The sequence below is a fragment of the Lygodium microphyllum genome, chromosome 10 (assembly GCF_053477565.2).
Source record: "Lygodium microphyllum isolate KBCC chromosome 10, Lygodium_microphyllum_v1.1.10, whole genome shotgun sequence".
NCBI lineage: Eukaryota > Viridiplantae > Streptophyta > Polypodiopsida > Schizaeales > Lygodiaceae > Lygodium > Lygodium microphyllum.
In genome coordinates, this window is record NC_141144.1 from 22092817 (window position 1) to 22107587 (window position 14771).

The following is a 14771-nucleotide window of genomic DNA, read 5'->3' on the forward strand; positions in this document are numbered from 1 at the left end:
GGGGAGCCTAGAGAGTAAGAGAGTCCAAGAATAGTAGAACTCACCTAAAGTGGACGGCTGGCAGAGGAAACGGGGAGAGAGTTGCCAGCACTTATCTAGGCGAGGTTGGGAGGAGAAACGAATCACTCATGCTCACAGATTAGGACTGTTTTTCTTCTGGTTTTCGTCGTCATCTTCTGAATCATCTGTCACTTGTCCATCATATAAAATGAAAGAGACAAGGATGATGGAGTTGTAACATGACCGTGCATGGCATCTTGCCCAAAACCCAAGAACAAGTGGCTGTCCGCTATGTAATACAAAAGATGCATCTACCATGGGAGATCTTGCGGCAACGTAGCACATCCCCTGTGGGAAGACCCCAATAAGAAGCCTCCATATGAAAACTTTCCCTTGATTGGGAATCTTGGACTTCCATAGTGAAAGCAACTGATCGCACCACTTAGCTCTACTATCACGAATTGACCAAACTTTGTTTGCTTTCTCAATGACCCATCTCTTATCCTCAACCATTTTATGGTAGAGAAGACCGAAGGACCCTGTGAAAAAGATGGGTGTCAAAGGCAAAAGCTGTAACAAGTTACACTTGTTAGATTCTAGGTGAATTTTGGTATCAGTTTGCCCCTAGGATCATTAATTGGCCATTAAGTGTCAGTGGTGACACTAGGGACTAGGCATTAGATAATGGATTAATGCTTGTCCAAGGGTCAATTAATGCATGGGACCACTTTGGGTTGCAAACGGCCTAGCCAATTAATTTTTGGATGGGCAATGTCAATTTTCTGGGCATGGATTAAGGGCTGAATTAATTTTCAGAATTAATTAATTCTGAAAATTAATTAAATGGCTGGAAATTGCTGGAAATGAATTAAGAAAGTTGTCACTTAGCAAAACTTTCCCATGTAAGTGGGGGAAAGGCTAAATAGAGCTGAAGGGAGAGGAAAATCTCGTTTTTTCATTTTGGAGCTGTTAGAAAGAGGTGTTGGACTGTTGCTGCTAGCTTTGGGGCCAATTCCCAGCCATTGGAGACCATTTTGGTGATGGAGATTGCATATTCTTGACCTTGGGAAGCTGACAATTGCTGCTGATGCACTTTCTCCTGAAGATCACAGTCTCTGATGCTCCTATTGTTGTTGGTGCATCCGCTTGGGGCTGGTACAGCAGGGCAGCAGCTGATTTTGATCAGTTCTTTGTAACAAATCTCAAAATTTTCTCTCTCTACAGCATTCTCTCATCTCCTTCAGCCTATGCTCAACCATTCTCAGCCATTCAAAGGAGATCTCAGCCATTTTTGGTGGGCTGATCTATAATTTCTGCAATAAACCCTAATTCACAGCAGAAATTAGGGTTTAGCAGCCACCTTGGGATCCGTGCCAGAGATTGAAGGCTCAAGGGACTGAAATCAGCAGCTGATAATTAAAGGTTATCAAGGGATTTCAGGAATCAGCCCATCCCAAATTGATTTGGGGCAACATTTGGCCAGTCAAGGGTCAAATTGGAGAAGAAGTCCTGGGTGAATCAAGGGGCAAATGACCCAAAAGGCTTACTGGACATTTATGACAGCAAGAGCAATTGGTTAGCAAGAGGAGATTAAAGAATCTCAAGTTGTATTCCTTCCGATTGAATGAAAGCTAAAGAAATACCGCAAGGGGCGCCAATTTTGGGGCCAACAGGGTGTCTACTGTCCAAGAATGTTATGGTGAAGTGTGTATTTCATTTTATGTGCATTTATTTATTGCTGTAATTACCTCTTAAATCACGTTATCACCACTCATTCCAAGAAGGAAGGCTGGTTTCATGGTTCCATTGCCGAGATACATCAAATCTCTTGATTTGGTAGTCCCAAGGCACCTAATTGCAAGCCAAAGCTTTGTGCTAGTGCTAATTTTTGTGCTCGGCTGAGAAATTACAGCAACTTGTCTTCATACAGTGAGATGGAATCAAGCAGTGATGACGCCTCTCAATATGGACATTCTCATGGGAATGAAGAAAATGCAATGCCTAATCTTAGACAAGGCTCTCGTGATGGACAACAAGCTGAAAATGTTACTGTTGGGCAAGATGCAGGGCCTTCAAGCCGTCATGAGGTAGATGACCAAAAAAGTGAAGAGGAATTTGATGACCGGTTCAAGAATCGGATGAGGACAGCAACAAGTCTCTTTGCTGAATTGGCAAAGAATCCTCAGTTCACCCGATTTTTGAATGCTCCGAAGAAGGACAACAAGGGCAAGAAGAAAAAGTCAACTTCTACACCTTCGGGACAGCAAGGTGCACAAAAGGTAGTGCCAAATCCTTCACTTGAAGCTCCTAAAGAGGCCAATGAAGCTAAACAGTTGGTACCTATGGGGCAAAGAATGCAAATGCAAGGCCATTATGGAAGTGCCAATCCAATGGATTTTGGACAGCCGGTGTCAAAGGGTTTTCTGTTCATGGCATAAAACATGGAGTTATTATGTTTGCAGAAGAACTTCATTAGGATCCACGTAAGAAACTTTCATACATAATTCAATCATTTTTCCTTACATTTGTCTTAGATGTCATTTAATCTCATATGTTCCTTTGTAACTTGACATGTAATTTTCAGTTTGTATCAAGAAAAATGGCAATGATAGTATATATGAGGACCTTCAACTTGATCAACAGGTAGTAATTGATAGTTTACAGATTATGTCACATTGGTTTATGAAGTTCATTAGCTTGGAAGATCCAACTTTTGTCAAGAGCACTCCAAAGTTAACTAGGTCCACAAGTGACATGGAGTAATAGTTGCAAAGGACTTATATGACTTGTATATGATCTATATGAACTCTTTTTTGTGTGGAATAAGAAGAGGAGTCCAGCCCGCGTTTTACGGTGCATTTTTCAGCCTACACACCTGTGGAAGATGGAGGGAGAGTTGAAGACTATGGTGAATGCTCCAAAGCATGCGAACACAAAGTAAACTAAAGATCAAGAGAAGATACATACAAACAAAGAAGGTAAGAATCCTTTCGCCCCATCCATTTGGTAACGTGGAAATGAGTTGTATGACAGTCCATGAAAGGGAAAAACAGAGATAAAGTATTCAGCCTGCTCTTATGAGTTTCTTCTTCCATTCTCTTACCATATTCGTGTACCATTGAAGCCCTTCTTGTGCCCAAGTACTTGAGTGACTTTGGGGCAAGTCAAGAGGTGATTTTTGCCAATGTATGGGCTGAATAGGCTCTCCCAAAACTGTCATATACAAGGCAGCCATTAAAACTCATTCATTTGAAGGGGTTTCTTAAAATCTAATCACTTCCTTGTGTAGACAATGCTCCCGAAACAATAGGGCATTGGTTGAGATTGTAATGAGAGACTTTCCCATGAGTTTGTATACATTTTTTAGTCAAGTTTGAGGGCTGGAAATTACTGTTTTAATGCAGGGCTAAAGTACATTTGTGGTTCTATTGATGCATTTTTATCATCCTTTGGACTTTATGTCAATTGTAATGAGTTCTATCTCTCTATACCTTGTATCTTGAAGTCTCAATACATGTATCTTTATGAAATGGAGGGCATTAGAACTTGAATTTGTTGTAGGAAATGGAACAAAATCTAATATAGATCTATGCATAAACCTCATGGTTTTTTATGTAATCGGATCCAAGTTTATTATGGTAAACTTGTATGATACGGCTATGTAAGATATTGGTTACTCTCTATCTCATCTACTCTCTCCATAACCCGAGAATCCATCAAACCCCAATCTTTTTTCTCTCTCCCCTTTGAATCTCACTCCTCTTCTGTTCTAAACCCTGGTGGTAGACCTTCAACTCCCAACACGACGACACCGGGCATGCATGCTATGATAGGGCAGCCAGGATACTTTGGTGGTAGTACGATTTTTCATGCAATGTTTGGCCAAGGGCCACATACGGGAAGGCATGGCACAAATCCCTATGATATGCAGCAACCAATGCATGGTGTGCAAGGCCCATTGTATTCGGGTATGGCTGGAAATGTGCAAAACCCTATATATGGTAGCATTGGCTTGATGCCTGGGGCACAAAGTGAAATGTTTGGCAATGCATCTGCATCCCCGAATGCTTATGGGGCTCAAGGAATGACTACAGGTCATCCAAATGATTCATTTGGGCTTGATCATGATGTAAATACAGCAAATGCACCCTTTTTGCAACAGCCAATGTATGACATCTTGACTCCCAAAGGGGAAGCAAAAGACTATGATGAGGATGGAAAAGCAGTGAAGTTTGAGTCCTTCAATGGTGCACAAGATAGGCTGAAAGCTTTGACCTTCATTCAGCAGTTTGATGCAGTCTATTCAGGGGGAAACTTCACCGAATCCTCTAAGATTCGAAAGGCAGTCACTTTCTTAAAGGGGAATGCATTGCAGTGGTGGTCCACGCTCTTGATGGAAAGTAGAGCACCGTCAACATGGGTACAATTCAAGCAAATGTTTGCATCAAATTGGTTGACTAGTACCTTTGAGGTGGACATCATGACAGCTTGGAACAAGCTTGATGCTAAGGAATGCAAGAATTTAGAGCAATACAATAAGAAGTTTTGGGATACATTGCTGCCCATCACTTCTTATCGTGCCATACCCCTTCATGAGCAGGTGGAAAAATATGTATGTGGGCTGCCAAAAGGAATCAGAGATTTTTGCATAAAATCCACCGTGTCTAGCATGTCTCAACTCATAGAGACTGCTGCTACAGCCGATGCTTTGCTGCGTGGAAAGGATTCGGGCTTCCAAGAGAGCGGGGAGAAGCCGAATAAAAAGTTGTTTAAGTCTGAGAAAAGGGACATATCTGAAAACCAGCTTGAAAAGAGGCCAAAACAGCAAAGAAAGGGCTCGAAAACATTGACACAACATAGGGAATTGATGGCTGCAAATAAATGCTTTATTTGTGAACAAGAGGGTCATATTGCAAAGAACTGTCCCAATAGGCAGCAACCTGCAAAATCAGAAAATCAGGGAGATCGTAAGGGTAAAAGGCCCAAAACATCAGTGGGATTGGTGCCCGATGTTGTTAGTGATCAGCCCAATGATGATGCTACTGAGTTGTGCAGAGCATGGGGCAAAATTAGAAATCAGCATGCATTGATTTTCTTTGATAATGGTGCACGAGCCAACTTCATCTCTACTGACATGGCAGCCCGTCTAGGCATCAAAGACGATGAGATGGGAGCCATGGGGAAAGTTGGAATGGCATGTAGGGTCATGCAGAACCTGTCACACCACTCATTGGAAAGCTTCGGTTGCACATACACGGATATGTGGATAGCGAAGAGTTTTACATTGCTCCACTTGAGGGTTGTGATGTATTGCTTGGTATGCCATGGTGCCACCGTATACATGCAGTGATTGATTCATATGCAAACGAGATCACTATTCAACACAAGGGAAAGACACTCACACTTGATGTAAAGTTGAAAGGGGAATCTGTCCCTATTGTATCTGCAGCTGCTATTTCTAAAGTAATGAAAAATCATCTTTCAGCGTATTTAGTTTTTGCTAAGGATAAGGATGATAGTAAGAATATTGGGAATATGTCTAAATTAGAGAATGATCACATGTCATTTCTGAAAATGTATGTTGATTGCTTCTCTCAGTCACTTCCAGGGCAGCTACCACCTGAAAGACCCGAAGATCATGGCATAGACCTTATCCCTGGAAGTAGCCCTCCTAATAAGCCATCCTATAGAGTCAATGCAGCCCAACAAGAGGAGATTATGAGTAAGGTAAATGAGCTGTTAGAAAAAGGGCTGATTCAGCCCAGCTCATCTCCTTTCTGTTCTCTAGTGCTTTTGGTGCAGAAAAATGATGGTTCATAGCGTATGTGCACTGACTATTGTGCTCTAAACAAGATCACGATAAAGAACCGCTTTCCGATCCCTCGGATCGATGATGTTATGGATAGATTGCAGGTGGCAGCAATATTCAGCCGTATAGATTTGAAAAGTGGGTATCATCAGATACGCATTAGACCGGAGGATGTGCCTAACACAGCTTTTAGGACATTATTTGGGTTATATGAATTTTTTATCATGCCTTTTGGACTTACAAATGCTCCTGCCACTTTTAATCGGATGATGGATCGCATCTTTCGGCCACATGTGGGTACTTTCTTTGATGACATGATTGTCTATTCAAAGAATGAGACGGAGCATAGAAAGCATTTGGACATTGTTTTCAATGAGCTACAAAAGCATAGGCTGGTTATTATCAATGACAAGAAGAGTGAATTCTTTTTGCATGAAATCCACTTCTTGGGACATATTGTGTTGGCTGATGGTATTCGTATGGACCCTGCTACGGTTGAAGCAATACGTTCATGGCCAACTTTGAAGAATGTTCATGAGATCCACAGCTTCTTAGGTTTATGTTCTTACTATAGGAAGTATGTACGCGGGTTTGCTGAAATTGCATCTCCGTTGCATGCTTTGCAAAAGAAAGATGTGTCATTTAAATGGACGACAGTGGAAATTTCAGCATTTGAAAAGTTGAAGGAAAAGATGACTTCAGATCCTGTGCTTGTGTTGCTTGATCTAAGGAAGTCATTTGTGGTTCAGTGTGATGCATGTGGTAATAGCATTGGGGCTGTCCTTATGCAAGATGGCCGAGTTGTGCCTTATGAGAGCCGAATTCTCCACGGTGTAGAGAGGAATTTACAAGTTTATGAGAAAGAGCTCTTGGCTGTAATTCATGCACTGTCTACGTGGAAACATTATTTGTTGGGGGCTGATTTTACAGTGCAAACAGACCATCAGACTTTGAGGTACTTTCTGACGCAAACAAAGTTGTCAGAGAAGCATATGAGATGGGCAAATTTTCTCTCTATGTTTCATTTTCAGATTGTACACATTAATGGTAAAAAGAATATTATGGCTGATGCACTGTCACGTAAGCCACAAATTTCAGCCGTCACTATGGTTTATTACACTGGGTTGGATGCCATGAAAGAGCAATATGCTGCTGATTCGGACTTTGCTAATGTTTATGATCAGCTTTGCAATGGCCAAAGACATGAGCATTTTATGCTAAGAGATGGATTTTTGTTGATGCATGGACGATTGTGTGTCACAAAGCAGTTGAGGCCTAGAGTGATCATTGAAAGTCATGCCCCTCCGTATGCATGACACAGAGATATTGATGCCACAGTCAAGCCAGTGGAGCATTTCTTTTATTGGCCAGCTTTGAGGCATGATGTAGAGCAATATGTTAGGGCATGCATCATATGTCAGAAGGTAAAGCATGATAGGCAAAAGATGACGGGCTTGTTGCAACCCTTGTCTATTCCAAATAGGCCTTGGCAGAGCATTGCTATGGACTTTATCTTTGAGCTTTCTAGGACACCTACAGGGAATTATGGGATATGGACTATTATTTGCAGATTTAGCAAACAAGCCCATTTCATTCCGGTGAGGAAGAAGATAAAGGCTGATCATATGGCATGATTATTTATACAGCACATTTTCAAGATCATGGTATGCCTGAGTCGATCATCAGTGATTGAGACCCTTGGATGACCAGTCTATTCTGAAAGGAGTTGTTTGAGAATATGGGTACCACGTTGAAATTCTCATCATCCTTCCATCCGCAGACAGATGGTCAGTCTGAGAAAGCAAATTCCACAGTGTTGGATCTTTTGAGGTGCTATGTTTCAGACCACCAGACACAGTGGGAGCAGTATTTGCCATTGGTTGAGTTTGCATACAATAATACGGTGCATAGTTCCACTCGCAAGGCTCCATTTGATGTGGTTGAGGGTGGCAAGAAGATTCCACCCATTTTGCACGCTAAGGATAAGATCTTTGAGGCTGATCGCTTTGTGGAAAGCTTAGATGCAGCCTATGCAAAGATAAAGTATGCACTTCAGAGATCACAGGACAAGCAAAAGCGGGCAGCTGATCGCCATAGACGTGCTTTGCAGTTTGCAGAGGGAGATTATGTATTGCTGCGCTTCGAAAAGCCAAAGCTGAAAAAGATAAAGGGAAAAGAGAGGTTGTATCCGAAGTTAAGCATGAGATACTATGGGCCCTTTCAAGTGTTGGAAAAGGTCAGCGATGTTGCATATCGGCTGAAATTACCTCCACATTGGCGGATACACAATGCCTTTCATGTCAGTTTGTTGAGACCTTTTCGTGGTGATGTGTTAGAAGATGTATCTACTGAAATTAAACCAGAGGTTGAGGAACTAGATGAGATTTTGGTACCCGAGCAGATTTTCGCACATAAGGAAAGGAAGGTCAGAGATAAAGTTTCCAAAAGATATTTGGTGAAGTTTCAAAATTATTCACCAATGGATGCAAAATGGATGGAAGAGGATGACTTGACAGACAATCCTCAGTTGTTGCAACTTTATCTCAATGCCTTTCAGTTAGAGCCGACTTTGGATCGGGCTTACTCACGTTCAGCAAAGCGGACGTTCGGAGCATTGCCTGATGCTCAAGGGGAAGGTAACACTTCCACTCCACCGGTTTTGGACGGCTCTCGTATGTAGTGGATCTCGGATGTATTCAAAATGCATCCAAGGTACTGTGCTGACAGTATGTCTGCCATGAGGTCACTACTCCATGTACTAGTCACTGTGAGATACATGTATATGAGTATGGTTGTCACCGCGGCTCTGAGACTATACTTATGCATGAGTTTTTGGACAGTTTGGCATGAGTTTTTGCCTCAATTTTGAGATCAATTTCTGATCAGTGTCAGCTCAGCTTTTTATCACTTTGAGAACCGTTTATGATCACTTTGGGATCAGTTTTGCATCAGCTTTTGCATCAATTTCTGATCAGTTTTTTTTTACCATCAACTTGTGATCAGTTTGGAGTCACATTTGCAGCCATTTGTGACCAGTTCTCATATCAGTCCATGATCAGTTTATGATCAGGTCATGCTCAATTTTTAATAGTTTACAGCCGATTCCATGGACAGCCGCATGTAAACGAATGTCATTGACAATTCAGCTATAGTTTCGGCTCGGTTTATGCTTTACTATGGTTGTGTAGTCAGCACTCTTGAGAAACGAGAGTTTGGGATGCATCTGATGAGTTTCTGGCAACAGTTCTGGACTATTGTTGAGCTTTATGCTATGTTTATGCTAGCTGGAAATTTTCAGCAAATGGTGGGCATATGAGATAGTTAGTCAACAGTGGCCAATGTTGTGTTGACTATGATGCCTTGTGAAAATTCCAGTGAAGTATTGTTTGCTTTGACACATTACAGTGCAATCGAGGACAATTGCAAGGATTTCAAGGGGGTGGTCTGTCACGAGGACGTGAAAATGTTATGCTTTGCTTATGTTTAATTGACATTTGATTAAAGGATTAATCAAATGTGCAATTAAAAGATGCACATGTGTTGCACATGTGAGATGCAAGCTACTTTCTCACAATTGAAGACCGAAGGACCCTGTGAAAAAGATGGGTGTCAAAGGCAAAAGCTGTAACAAGTTACACTTGTTAGATTCTAGGTGAATTTTGGTGTCAATTCGCCCCTAGGATCATTAATTGGCCATTAAGTGTCAGTGGTGACACTAGGCACTAGGCATTAATTAATGGATTAATGCTTGTCCAAGGGTAAATTAATGCTTGGGACCACTTTGGGTTGCAAATGGCCTAGCCAATTAATTTTTGGATGGGCAATGTCAATTTTCTGGGCATGGATTAAGGGCTGAATTAATTTTCAGAATTAATTAATTCTGAAAATTAATTAAATGGCTGAAAATTGCTGGAAATGAAATAAGAAAGCTGCCACTTGGCAAAACTTTCGGGCTGAAGGGAGAGGGAAATCTCGTTTTTTCATTTTGGAGCTGTTAGAAAGAGGTGTTGGACTGTTGCTGCCAGCTTTTGGGGCCAATTCCCAGCCATTGGAGACCATTTTGGTGATGGAGATTCCATATTCTTGATCTTGGAAAGCTGGCAATTGATGTTGATGCACTTTCTCCTGAAGATCACAATCTCTGATGCTCCTAGTTGTTGGTGCATCCGCTTGGGGCTGGTACAGCAGGGCAGCAACTGATTTTGATCAGTTCTTCGTGACAAATCTTAAAATTTTCTCTCTCTACAGCATTCTCTCATCTCCTTCAACCTATGCTCAGCCATTCAGAGGAGATCTCAGCCATTTTTTATGGGCTGATCTGTAATTTCTACAGTAAACCCTAATTCACAACGGAAATTAGGGTTTAGCAGCCACCTTGGGATCCGTGCCAGAGATTGAAAGCTTAAGGGACTGAAATCAACAGCTGATAATTGAAGGTTATCAAGGGATTTCAGGAACCAGTCCATCCCGAATTGATTTGGGGCAGCATTTGGCCAGCCAAGGGTCAAATTGGAGAAGAAGCCCTGGGTGAATCAAGGGGCAAATGACCCAAAAGGCTTGCTGGACATTTATGACAGCAAGAGCAATTGGTTAGTAGGAGGAGATTGAAGAATCTCAAGTTGTATTCCTTCCAATTGAACGAAAGCTAAAGAAATACCACAAGGGGCGCCAATTTTGGGGCCAACAGGGTATCTACTGTCCAAGAATGTTATGGTAAAGTGTGTATTTCATTTTATGTGCATTTATTTATTGCTGTAATTAACTCTTAAATCAGGTTATCACCACCCATTCCAAGAAGGAAGGCTGGTTTCACAGTGAACCTTGGAAAGACCAAAACCATGGTTTTCAATACTTCAACAATATGGGTGACTAGATCTATGTACCAATTCACATTTGGGGGAGACATATTGGAGCATGTGAGAGAATATGTCTATTTGGGAGTCACCTTCTCTGGCCCACGTTTTCCATTGAGAGGGGCATCAGAGGCACTTCTAACACGTGGATACACAGCACTAGGAGCACTCGAGAGTCAATGTGCTCACATGTAGTTCCAGGAGCCCTGCACCAAACTCTGGTTATTTGACACCCTAGTCACACCTACATTACTATATGGAGCAAAGGTATGGGGTTGCAGCTTGTACCACGGGTGTCTTAGCCCACTCATTGATCATATTGGAGTAGAGAGGGATTATTATGATGGTTGGGATAGCACGGAAAGGCTATTGATCATGATGATAGTACGCATGATTAGGAGTAAGCCCTCCACCCCACATCCCATTGTCAGAGCAGAGCTGGGGGCAACACCTATAGTTACGGAGGCACTCTTCAAGGTAGTGACCTTTTGGCACAAACTATGGGAACTTCCACACCATAGATACTCTAGATTGGCACTAACCTCATCTAGACAACTAGCAGTAGGAGACGAGAAGAACTGTTTGTTTTCACAGATGGCTATTTGGATGAGCCTACATGGTTTGGATATTGATCGTCTTCCACCTTTGGATTATAGCATTGACTGCCCTACACTTTCTCTCAGCCGATCAAAGCTGAACCAGGTGATCAAAGCTGATATCTTGAGGATTGAGACAGCAAGGACATAGATCCATCCACCACTCCCTCTAGAATCGAGGATGGTGTTCTACAGGAGTCATTTCTTGTGTCTCTCTCTTTCACTATTCGGCCAGCATATATGGACACCCATCTCTCCCATAGCGTAGGGTTGCTATTGGACAGATTCGCACCTCCTCACATAGGCTTCAAATGGAGACAAGCACATGGACAAATACCCTAGCAAAGGATAGGATTTGCCAGCTTTGTGGTCGAGAGCCTAAGACGGAGGAGCACTACATATGCAGATGCACACTATACTATGACATACGAGGACGGTACCACTGCCTCTTCCGTGATGGATTTGGACCTCTTCGTCGCGTCATGGAGTAGGAGGACCAGAGATGCCTAGGTCTTTTCCTCCTGGAGCTCGAGAGACGCCAAACTGCACTACTGCGAGACAGGAGGCCAACTCATCCAGAAGGACACACACAGAGAATAGTGACAGACTTCTTCTACAGAGCCGACCCTACTAACACTAGCAGCCTGGCAGAAACAAAGCCACCCCGCCAGACACCTTACAGGCCACGCCGTGGAGTCACATCGGATAGAGCCATTTCCCTTCGTCGAGCATAACAACCCTGTCTACCAAGACCACGTTCAAGAGGCCACACCACAGTCGGATTAGAGCCATTATCACGAGACACCGAAGACTCACCACCAGGCATACCAATGAAGCAGCTAGGGACCGCATCATAGCTGAGATCATGTGCAGATCTTAAGATCAGCTACATCCCATAGTCTCCACGGACCACCACACTTTTGTACATGGCTCTATCAAATCTGGTTCTCCTTTCCTTTCCTTTTCTTTTCTATCGATGAAACAACACTGCACATGGTTCAACCCTAGTATAGTCCCATCATATAGTTATTTTCAGTATATTTTCAATATTGTTTGATAGGCCACCCACTTATTTGTAATGTTATCTTTACGTTGCTAATGAGATGACATTAGACATGGATGTACTCTGGATTTTGTCTCATAGGCCACATTGGCCTTATGTAGACGTTAATATATCTTTCTTTCTTTCTTTCTTTCTTTCTCTCTCTGTGTGTTAAACATGCATATCTGAACGAAATTAGACATGGATATACTCTAGATTTTGTCTCATAGGCCACATTGGCCTTATGTAGACATTAATGTATCTTTCTTTCTGTCTCTGCACAGAGGCGGGTCTGCTCTCTCTCTCTGTGTGCAGGGGCAGGTTGCATGCACAATTCTCTCTCTCTCGCTGCCTTTTCCTAGCCTGTGCAGGGTCACATAGTCTGCAAGCGCACACTTTCTTCCTGATGATTCTATGGTGCATTGGTGAGGGGTTCCACTTTGCAGAGCAGTGCAATTGTAGGTCTGAGCAAAGCAGGCAAGCATCTTAGTCAAGAGTTAAGGGTGACTACTGTTAAAGTTACGGGATCTAGAGCATGGCAGTGAGTTATGGTGGATGGAAGGAGAAGTGTGGACTCATGATGGAGAAGACAAAGACACTGTTTGTTACACAAGTGAATTAGGTTCCAAGATTGAGACTTGGACTCATAAACACAATCTTGTGTATGTGGACAATGACACTGACACTTCACTGGAAAGAAAAGAGTACTATCATTGCATTAAGAAAAGGAAGCAAGTACAATGCTTTATAGGAAAGTAGGAAACTGCAGTAGGCACCACTGTGCATATGGGATAGGTTAGCCTGCATGTCCTTGGCCCTGAAGCTCCATACAAAGAGGCTGTTTAGTGAGTGTGATTGCTGAATCTCAACAACTATGTAGTCCGAAAGGCAAGGCAGTCGCACAAGCTCCATCTCGCCTCAAATCTCTCTCTCTTGAAGTTTGAATGGATGAAAAGGAATGTTTACATAAATGAAGATAAGAGATATTTGTTTCAATGCACACTCATAACTGACATTGACCATGGTGCCTTTAAATAGCCTTTGCATGTAACTGATGTTGCTCATTTGTGGCTCTCAAAGGGCCATTCCTTCATCATCTCCACCTCTCCTATGAGTGAGGATGCACCCCTATATTCAATACACCTTATTTGACTAAGGTACAGCTGATCTTACTACTTACATTTACTTGACAAATCACTGTTGACATCAACTAAGAGAGTGCTGGCATGCTAAGGTTCTAAGTTTTAATTTACTCTAAATCTAGAAACAATCGTTTCTCAAGGAAATAGAGTCTGAGGGTATAGGGGAGTCTCTATGAATTAATGTGCAGAAAAATGGAAAAAGAGTGGGGGCTACAAGGCCATGGCTCCTGCAGCTAGATCATCAACTACTTGGGTGTACTATCACATACCTATGACTAGCCTGCTATCTGGAACCCTGCCCACCTGGTCAAGAGCTGCCCAGATTGCACCATCTTGGATACCTACCTAGTACCACCCAGATGTTATACATTGGTAAACTAAATAAAATCAATAATAGTTATTTAGCTGCTTCAATTTTGAATGTTTAAAGAACAAAAATGTTAAAAATAGTCCCACATCTGTATCCCTCTCTTAAGTCATGAATACTGTAAACCAGTGGTGACTACCTGCAAGCTTATGCAGCTCTGAGGAATGGTCCTCTCTCAGCCTCAAAATCTGCAATGACAACTCGACTTCAAAATCTGTATGGATAAATTTATATCCTGCACTCTGTCACCAAGCTGCTTTAAAAACTTATGAACCTCGTCTTGGAGAGCCTGACATTGGGTAATGGCTGCCGCATGCATTCTCTGTACCTCCAGCAAAGCAGACTGTAAATGGCAGTATTAGAGCTGTCACCAGAACTTTATTGATTCAATATATCTAAACGATGTTCCCATCATGCTCCTGTAGAATACAAAAACTCACAACTCACATTTTGTGGAAAGCTTCTATTGGACAACCTGTCTTCAAAAGCAGCATCCTGTACAAGATCACAGAGACAAATTAGAATTCACAATGCTACTCAGCACCCAAGTTCCACTTTTAGCCAGTCAAATATCTTCAGGCCTGCAATTTAATTGGTCTGTAGAGAAAAGACTCATGTGACATCTCATTGACCACCAAGGCAAAGTGCTTTACAGTAGAAAAACTACATAATAAAGGATGCAGCTTAGCACAAAAGTATCATGACATGCAGACATTCTGCACAACCAACCAAAGAACTTTCACTATTCGGACAGAAGATATACAGTCTACAAGAGACACTGCTGATCTGACCCTCAATGTCTTGTCATTGGCATCCTCCAACCTCTGCTTCTTTCTTTCTTACTCGCTGTTACCTAAATCTAGTCCCTCAATTATCCTTTTTCTTGCTCTCTTGCAGCCATGCAGCCCTGCAAGTTGTATCCTCTTGCCCAGTTGCTTTAATCACCTAAGGCCCTAGCGCAC

The 14771-nt window shown here is 42.3% G+C and overlaps 1 protein-coding gene and 1 long non-coding RNA gene across 8 annotated transcripts in view; one reads left to right on the forward strand and one right to left on the reverse strand.

Annotated features, from left to right (window-relative positions):
- The window catches only part of LOC148029785 (uncharacterized), a 64827-nt gene that overhangs the window by 34572 nt on the left and 15484 nt on the right, over positions 1-14771 (reverse strand). For 6 of the 7 annotated variants that reach the window (XM_087686108.1, XM_087686106.1, XM_087686104.1 and 3 more), the window contains exons 3-5: positions 14257-14304; positions 14084-14152; positions 13949-13997 (exon numbers count right to left, since the gene is read on the reverse strand). In XM_087686108.1, coding sequence (XP_087542234.1) covers positions 13949-13997; positions 14084-14152; positions 14257-14304 — 166 coding nt within the window. Of the gene's footprint in view, positions 1-13948; positions 13998-14083; positions 14174-14256; positions 14305-14771 lie in introns of all 7 variants that reach the window. The other variant, XM_087686110.1, reaches the window with a different exon arrangement.
- The window catches only part of LOC148029786 (uncharacterized), a 40948-nt gene that overhangs the window by 10990 nt on the left and 15187 nt on the right, over positions 1-14771 (forward strand). Inside the window, exon 2 of the long non-coding RNA XR_015692101.1 lies at positions 2867-2978. This is a non-coding gene — a long non-coding RNA (uncharacterized LOC148029786). The remainder of the gene's footprint in view (positions 1-2866; positions 2979-14771) is intronic.